Here is a 9011-nt window from a genome sequence, read left to right as displayed (position 1 = left end):
ATATCGCATCAAATCCAGTGTTTCATGAGAGGACTAAACACATAGAGATTGATTGTCACTTTGTTAGAGAAAAGATTCTATCAGGAGATATTGTTACAAAATTTGTGAAGTCAAGTGATCAACTTGCGAATATCTTCACCAAGTCCCTCACCAGTCCTTGTATTAATTACATTTGTAACAAGCTATACATATGATTTGTATGCACCAGTTTGAGGGGGAGTATTAGAATATGAGTAGAAATAGGAATAGTATATGCAAAATCCTACTTTTCCTTATACTATAATGTCTATAAATTGAATCTCGGTGTAATTATGTAGACACATAATTTCAATAATATTTTCTCCATTAATTCTCACAGTGTATAAATATTATTGGAAAAAAAAGTCTACTATGTGATCAGTGTAATCTGAAATATGACAACATGAATACAAATATTGTGGTGGGCTGTATATTTGAAAAATTTCCAAAGTTGATGAGCTCTTACAATTTTACCAACATTCAGGGCGGCTATACCTTAAAGCCGCTAAAGCAATGGCTTGAGGCTCCAACATTTTTGGAGCCCCCATTTTTAAATTAGAAAATAATTCACAATGTTAGTATATCACACATAAAATTTAATGATAATATCTATTTAATTCTAATATTTTTACTAATTGACAATAAAATGCACATATGATGCATGAAATGTACATAAGATGCACGTACTCGCACAATATGCACGTACGCCACACAAGATGCACACAAAAGCTAATTTTATTGAATACATATGAATTTTTTTATTAAAAATTGGTTTTAGGCCACCAAATTTGTTGAGCCGTCCGTGCTAACATTTCATTCATAAGAGACATTTAAAGAGGGAATGTTGGGTACACGACCTTATTAATACATTGAAATTCAATAGGAAAAACAATTAAGAGAGAAAAAACAAAGGACTAAACAAGAACACAATGAAGCTAATAAGCATTCCAAAGATGGAATATCGGGATTAATTTTAGAATGAGCTTATTCCATATTTGGTTAGGATAAATTGCATGGGATAACTTATCTTGAGCTCAGTTATCTTGGGATTGTAGTATTATTTTTATTCCACCTTGAGGGTGGAATAACTAATTTCGAGATAGCTTAATCTCAAAACAATTAATCTCAGGATAACTTATCTCCCCGCCAAACGACCCCTTAGACCGCAACCAATTGTTGTATATTTATTGGATAAGCAAATGCCTTTGACTTGGAGTAGTATGATTTCTTTGCCAACAGAATATTTGCTACTTCAGTGGGATGAAAAGCATCCCAAAAAATATATTTGGAACGATCTTCACATGGTTGTTGAAGAGGAAGACATGTTATCTGCCCATTGTTCCTTCCAACTCCACAACAGCCCTTATCCACCACTTCAAATCCTGTATTCAACAAATCAATCAATATAGTTACTTCTATCTCAACAACAATGACATACCTAGTGAAATTCTACAAGGTCGGCCTAGGGGGTAGGGTGTGCGTAGACCTTACCACTACTTCGGGGAGGTAGAGAGGCTGTTTTCGAAGTACCTTCGGCTCAAGTGCAGCAAATTTAGGTACAAAGAAGAAGGAAATAATGATGAAAATATAGCAACTAACAAGGGAACAGTGCAAGGTCTGCGAGAAAGAAACAATAACAACAAAAAACAAGTGTGAGTAAAAAACATGTGTGAATCCAGAAAGTAATTGACTTTTGGGGTTCGACAAATTGGATAGGGTTTAACAATTTCAAGAAAGTAAAAGGGCAGCCCGGTACACTAATACAATTCCAATGTACATATAATTGGAAAAAGAAATCCTTAAAGTTATGGATGGATCCACGTTGGATCAAGAGGGTTCAAATAAATCTGCTTCATCGGAATTTTTTTTTATTTTATATAGGTAAAATTCTGTTAAACATTTGTATATTCATTTTTTGAATCCACTTGAACCAAGATTAAACATTGCAAATATGGTCAAGCGTGTTCAAAGTTAAACCAAAGGTAAAGATCATGAAATATAGAAGATTTACCATAAGTTTTTGCATTAACAACAAGATCTTTGCTGCTTTCAAATGAATCCAAGAACACAAACTTTGCTCCTTGCAAAACCTTATTGAAACGAATAACCAGTTTTTTGAGTCCTAAGTTAAAGAGGAGAATAGTATCGTTGATCTCTTCATTACATCTGCTGCTATTGCCATCGTACCTTGCCAACTGATACGGTATGCAACCTATTTGCCCTACCGCGGTCACAATCACTTTCCGAGCTCCTAAGTTGTATAATTCCTAAACACATCAAGAGATCAGGCATGTTAACATGCTATAACAATGTATAATCTTAGAGTAAAGCATCTAGTACCCCTGAACTATGATCAAATTTGCTACGACATACTCCAACTTCACACGGGTCCTATTACTTTTTGAACTCAATTTAACGTATTTTTGTCACCCTTTTTAGCTAACGTGACACCTTTTGTCAACCTTTTTAGTTGATGAGGCACCTTTGACTCGGGCTCCATTTTATGTAATAAAGGTGCCACGTCAATACAAAAGGGTGACAAAAATATGCTGAAATTGAGTTCGGGGGTAATAGGACCCCTATGAAGTTGGAGTGTGTCGTAGCAACTTTGACCATAGTTCGAGGTACTGGATGCTTATCTCATAATCTTATATACTGAGCTTGTGCTGAGTCAAACACCGACACATAAAATGAAATGATGAAGTGATCATTTAAAAGGTCAAGTGCTTGTTCGTTAGAAAAATGTGATTGTTTAGTTATGTTTGTCCATGTTTGAACCTACTTACCGATAATTGCTTGCAATAATCTTGAAGAAGTGCATTAGCATAGGCTTGTGGGGTGTACTGTGAATGAGTTGAGTAAAAATCAGTCATGAAGTAATTGTTGAGGTAGTCATTGCTTCCCAATCCTGAGTAGAAAATACACTTGCTCAAATAGGCATTTAGTGTATAGTTATTTCCTCTGAATAATCTTCTCAGAACCTCAACTGTTCTTCCAAAGTTTTCTACTTGTTGGTTCAATGGCATATGATCCCCCTACATTTAGAGGATGAATTATTGTCACAGAAAATTCAAAAAATTTAACTATATGCAAAATATTAGAAGGCATTTTTACGTTGTAATTTAATATGTTAGTAACAAGATGTCTAATTTTCTAGGTAATTACTTGTACTTATGGGAAAAGGTCCTTATTTACTCCTCAACTTTATGAGTTGGAGTTGATATACCTTCCGTTTAAAAAGCGGCTACCGTTGCACAAATGGCTCGCACAATACCTCTATTGTTACACAAATGACTCACATATACCCTTTTCAACTTTCCGTAACAGTAGGGGTATAATCCTATTTACTCTTCAACTTTGTGATTTGAAGCTGATATACCTCCCATTTAAAAAGCGGCTACCATTACACAAATGGCTCACATTTACCTCTGTTGTTACAGAAATAACTCATATATACCATTTATGTAACAGTAGGGGTATATGTGAGCCACTTTTTAAACGGGGGTATATCAGCTCCAAATTGCAAGGTAAATCAGGACCTTTCTCTATACTTAGTTATGAAAGTTATTTGTGCAGTTACCTTTTTGTTGTCCTTGTAATGAAAAATTCTTTCACTTTGTCATTTATAGAAGTTAAACTAAAACTTAAAAGGTCGTAGTACTAATAAAAAACAATATCAACCAAATTAAAACATTAAATATTTTTATTTATGTATACCAAGTTATTTCCCGTTTCATCTCGAATTCCTGCTGCTCCTGATGCATAATTTGCTCCTCTCAACAATGCTCGACCACGAACTCTTGCATAGGGAGGGATATAATTGGGGAAGCCCAGAAGTTGAGCTACATTTAATCATAATGTCCAAATACAAAAATCAATGTTCCTAAAAAGATTAGTGAATACAAAAAAAATAAATTTAAATCTCAGTTTTATTACAATAAGTTTTTTTTCTTTGGTACTATAAGTTTTTAGCATGATAAACCGGTTCAAAAAGTAAAAAAAGGGAGCTTGATGCACTAAAGCTCTTGCTGGCCGCTATGCACTGGATTTGGGAAGGGTCCGATCACAAGGGTCTATTGTATGCAGACTTACCTTGTATTTCTACAAGAGGTTGTTTCCAAGGAATGAACTCGTGACCTCCTGGTTACATGGTTACCAGTTACTCCAAACCGGTGGAAAAAATATATACCTAAAATGCCTTGTGGGAAGTCAATGTCATAGGGCTTGTAATTGGCCTTAGCAAGAGTAATTGGGACGGACTAAAAAAAGAAGAACGAGTGTCACATATAATGGGACGGAGGGAGTACCTAAAATGTCGACATAAGTACGACCATTAGTAAACCGACCAGTGGTGCCTTGTGGGAAGTCAACACCATAAGGCATGTAATTGGCCCTAGCAAGTGTAAGTATCCCATTGTTGTTGCCATTGTCAACAAGTGAGTCCCCAAAGATATAAAAGCAAGGAACTTGGGGCTCTTGCTGTTGTGACAATGTCTTTGTTGTCAACAAGAAAAAACATAAATAAGCCAACATGAAAAACTCATAGATTAATTCTCCCATTACACTTAGAATACAGTAAAAGATTAATTAGTAGAAAGATGGAAGATATATAATATACTCTAAAATACTCATATTCGTATTTATACTGTGGGTTAGTATTTGCTTTCTGTTACATATTTTATGAAATTCATATGTCAAATTTGGTAAAGCAAGACTTTAATTTCAAACATGTGGAAGTTATAATGATAGTGGATAGCTTTTCATAGCTGTGAATGTGTAAATATTATATACAGCGGTGACTTTAATTTCAAGCCCGTGAAAGTAATGATAGCAGATGCTCCCTCCTTTTGAATTTTGAGATTCAAACGAGTGTATACTTGATCGTAATTTCTTCATATATCTTTTGCATATTTTGAATTATCAATTATTGTAACTTATATGCCCAAAAAAGCTACATGTGGAGAAAAATTTCAAACAAATGTTCAACAATCCTGTTGCTAATCCATCTTTAAAACCAAATTAATTGTATAAATAACATAAATATCAGCCTTTTAAAAGTAATTACACACTCTCTCACCTTTTTAATTACTTTACTCTCTCTCCCTATTAATATACATAACATAGCCGACATATACATAACATTCTGTGTATATGTGGAATTTTTGTAATATGTTTAGGGAGTTGGAATTTTTTGTAATATTGAAAACATAAGTTGTATATTTGTGTAATTTTTAGAAATCAATTTTCAACCCATGTTTATGAGCTTCAATTTTCAACCCATACTTGCTTTAACACTTGGGCTCCTTTCAATTCGTGCATTTATTTTTAACGCATGAACTCCACTCTTAACTTGTATTCACTTTCAATGCATAAGGCTCCACTTTCAATCTTATCAACCCGTGCTTTTATTTTTAATGCATAGGGCTCCAATTTTAATCCATATCAATTTTTAATCATGGTAAGCAACAGTGATATATGAAGAATATATGAAGAACGAAGATTATGCACAAGAAGAAGGAGGATCAAGAATATTTTGCAGAAAAACAAGCCAAAAAGGGGAGATTTGTTAGGGTTTTTGCCATGATTTTCTTATGAAAATTGAGTTTTAATTTTCTATTGAAGGAAAATAAAAGTAGTACCATAATTACTTTTATTTTTTCTTAAAGGAAAATATAAAATTTTTACATATTTGGCAAACCTCTTTCGTAATCCGAGTGTTGGGGTTCGTTTCCAAGGTTTCTGTTCCTATTTTAAATCTGTACCCTTTGTATTTATCATACTGAGTTGGATTCTTGATCGAATTGAGGTTCTTTGTTCGAGGTTTTCGGGCTTCTTTATTATCAACAAAAGCAAGTGTCAGTGAGGTCCATTTCCTTAACCCGCTCTCTTTTTATTTATCTTGGTATATTGAATTGGTTGTGATTATGTGTGTTGTGATTATGTTTTGTTGGACTTTATTGATGTCGATTGTTATGATCATTATGTTTGGTGGGTTGATTTTTGGTGGTTTGAAGAATGAATTTGATCATGTATTAATGGATTGATAAGGGGATTTAGGGAAGGAATGGAGAAATTGATAAAAAGTTGAACGTAGATTAATGTTGGTTTGTTGTCTTTTGTTCCATTCGGTACAAGTGAATGTGATATATTTATGCCATATTGAAATGGATAGGCAATATAGGTTCGGGTAGGAAAGAATTTAAGATTGATGTTTTGGTTGGATGTTGGAATGTGCGTGTGAATGTTTCTTTCTAGTTTATCATATTTAATTCAATTGTATAATTTAGCCGGGGAATGCCCCGAAGTATCTGTATATATTTATTCACTGGGGAATGCCCTGAGGTATCATGTACCCGGAGGACGTTCGTGGTGAAGGCCCGAGGTTTCGGGTAGAGCATTAGTTTAGGATTAGCGTAGGTTTACTTTCAGTCCCTTTTTATTTCGGGTTGTAATAATTGGACAGGACTTTACATTTCGGATTGTTTTGTTTTGTTTGATTATTTTGCGTGCTTTTTGTCCGGTTTATACATTTCTTAGTGCCAAAAAATAGTCGATACACTCTACCAAGCAACCGTGGTTGAACCACGGGATCGAGAGGTGCCTAACACCTTCCCCTCGGTCAATAGAATTCCTTAGCCGGAATCTCTGTTCGTAAACCAGTTTAAAGAGTCAAATGGTTTTGAAAAGGATTTTCTAATGGTGACTTGGCATACCAGATTATGCCAAGTGGCGACTCTGAGTAAAAAATGTAAATAATCCTTTTCCGAAATAAATTTTTATTTCTTGTCACTTAAATAATAAAACCCTTTCGAACTAAAAAATATAAATCGTTTGGAGTACGTAAAAAGGGTGTGACACATCCGAGTCTATCCCAGCTGCAAAAGATGGTGCTTAGTTTGTCTAGTTTATCCACATTAGATTGTGAGTCATGTCAACTTGAGAAACATACCCATGCTACTTTCCCACGTAGTATTGGGAGTCGTTCAGAGTCCATTTTCTAATTAGTACATTCTGATGTTTGGGGTCCTAGTAGAGTCAGTTCACCTTTAGGTTTTCGTTATTTGTTTAGTTTCATTGATGATTTTCAAGATGTATTTGGGTTTTCTTAATGAAAGATCGTTCTGAGATATTTTCTATATTCAAAAGTTTTTGTGCTAAAATACAAACTCAGTTTGGTGTTTCTATTCGTACTTTTCGTAGTGACAATGCCTTAGAATACTTATCCTCTCAGTTTCAGGAGTTTATGACTCATCAAGGAATTGTTCACCAGACATCTTGTCCGTACACCCTCAGCAGAATGGTATAGCAGAAAGAAAAAACAGGCTTTTTCTGGAGACTGCTCGTACTCTTCTCATTGAATCCCATGTTCCGCTGCAATTTTGGGGTGATGCAGTCCTCACATCTTGTTATCTAATTAATAAAATGCCATCATCTTCCCTTCAGAATAAGGTTCCCCATTTACATCTCTACTCTATCCCCCCTCGTGTCTTTGGGAGCACATGTTTTGTCCATAACTTAGCCCCTGAAAAAGATAAATCAACCCCTCGTGCTCTTAAGTGTGTTTTCCTTGGTTACTCTCGAGTTCAAAAAGGGCATCATTGTTATTCACCAGATCTTCGACGCTACTTTATGTCCGCCGATGTCACCTTTTTTGAATCTCGCCCTTACTATATATCTTCTGATCATCCTGATATCTTTGAGGTTTTACTCGTATCTCCAGTATTACCCGCACCATCCTTGGTCTTACCCACATCTCCAGACTTACCCGACCAACCTTTAAGGAATCAACGGTTACTTCTATGTCTCCTGCTACTGTTCCACCAGTTTTGACTTATTGTCGTCCGCGTCCACCATTATTCCCAGATGATTCATGTCATGCGTCGGACGTTGCTCCTAATTCGGAATTGCCTTCTTCTATCCAATCAGCTGCACTTTAAAAAGGTTTGTGTTCCACTCATAATGCTAACCCACACTATACTTTCTTGAGTTATCATCATTTATCATCACCCCATTATGCATTTGTATCATCTTTGTCATTTATTTCTATACCTAAGACTATAGGTGAAGCACTTTCTCATTCAGGATAGAAGCAGACTATGATAGATGAGATGTCTGCTTTACGTATAAGTGGTACTTGGGAGCTTGTTTCCCTTCCTGCAGGTAAATCTACTGTTGGTTGCCATCGGGTTTATGCAGTCAAAGTTGGTACAGACGATTAGGTTGATCGTCTTAAGGCTCGCCTTGTTGCCAAAGATTTTGGAACTCTATAAATAGAAGACCCCTCTTCTCATACCATAACACAATAACATCCACAATGTAGTCGTTTATGAGTCTTGTTTAGGGGGGAATTTCTCCCAATAGGTTTATGTTTTTTTTAATATTAGTTTTTCATGTGTAGGCCAATTGGCGAAATAATATCAATAATATGTCATTTTATTATATTTTTATTTGTCACCTGAATTATCACCATGATGATTTGCAAACTTAAGCTTCCACATGATGCCTCTCGATTTCAAACCCAACAAGTGATATCATAGCTTATGGTTCAATGGTCCAATGGTGTGGTGAGACGAGATTAAATAGGTTCAAAGCGGTTTCAAAATCAAGCTGCAATAGTCTGGCGATAATGAAGATTTTTGTCTAGCTAAATGTGGAAAAGGAGTTTAAAGCATATTTTCAACATTCCTGCTGCTATATCTTTAAAAATAAAAAAATAAAATATTTTTTAAACCATTTTAAATCCATAATATTTTAAACTTTATTTTTAACCATGACAAGCAGCAATTATGAAGATTACACGAAGAAAAAGATGATGATCAATTTTGCCAGAAAATTCCGGCCAAGGGAAGATTTGTTAGGATTTGTCCTGAGTTTCTTACCTTACTTGGATTCTACCATAATTGTATTTACTTCGGAAAAAATTTCGTAGTGGAAAAGGTTTCCTAGTAGGAAAAGATCTATTTGCTATTAGATTTCTATTAGGTTTATTCTTT

The 9011-nt window shown here is 35.0% G+C and overlaps 1 protein-coding gene across 1 annotated transcript; it reads right to left on the bottom strand.

The window, feature by feature from the left end:
- Positions 1-735: 735 nt before the first annotated feature.
- Positions 736-4634, bottom strand: LOC107876827 (GDSL esterase/lipase At1g33811). Its single transcript, XM_047415447.1, has 5 exons — positions 4326-4634; positions 3736-3860; positions 2805-3053; positions 2030-2285; positions 736-1400 (listed from the first exon to the last, which is right to left on the bottom strand). Exons 1-5 carry the CDS (start codon positions 4576-4578, stop codon positions 1177-1179), a joined length of 1107 nt encoding a protein of 368 aa, XP_047271403.1. The 5' UTR covers positions 4579-4634; the 3' UTR covers positions 736-1176.
- Between the last annotated feature and the right edge of the window lie 4377 nt (positions 4635-9011).

This window comes from Capsicum annuum, chromosome 7 (genome assembly GCF_002878395.1).
Source record: "Capsicum annuum cultivar UCD-10X-F1 chromosome 7, UCD10Xv1.1, whole genome shotgun sequence".
Lineage (NCBI taxonomy): Eukaryota > Viridiplantae > Streptophyta > Magnoliopsida > Solanales > Solanaceae > Capsicum > Capsicum annuum.
The sequence above is the reverse complement of the archived record's forward strand: the minus strand, read 5'-3'. Positions and strand labels throughout refer to the sequence as shown.

Coding starts and splice junctions, on each gene's coding strand:
- LOC107876827 (XM_047415447.1), bottom strand. CDS start 4,578: ATGGGAGAATTAATCTATGAGTTTTTCATGTTGGCTTATTTATGTTTT. Junction 3,861..4,325: donor TACTTATGTCGACATTTTAG/GTACTCCCTCCG, acceptor GATTAAATGTAG/CTCAACTTCTGGGCTTCCCC. Junction 3,054..3,735: donor ATGAAACGGGAAATAACTTG/GTATACATAAAT, acceptor CTCTAAATGTAG/GGGGATCATATGCCATTGAA.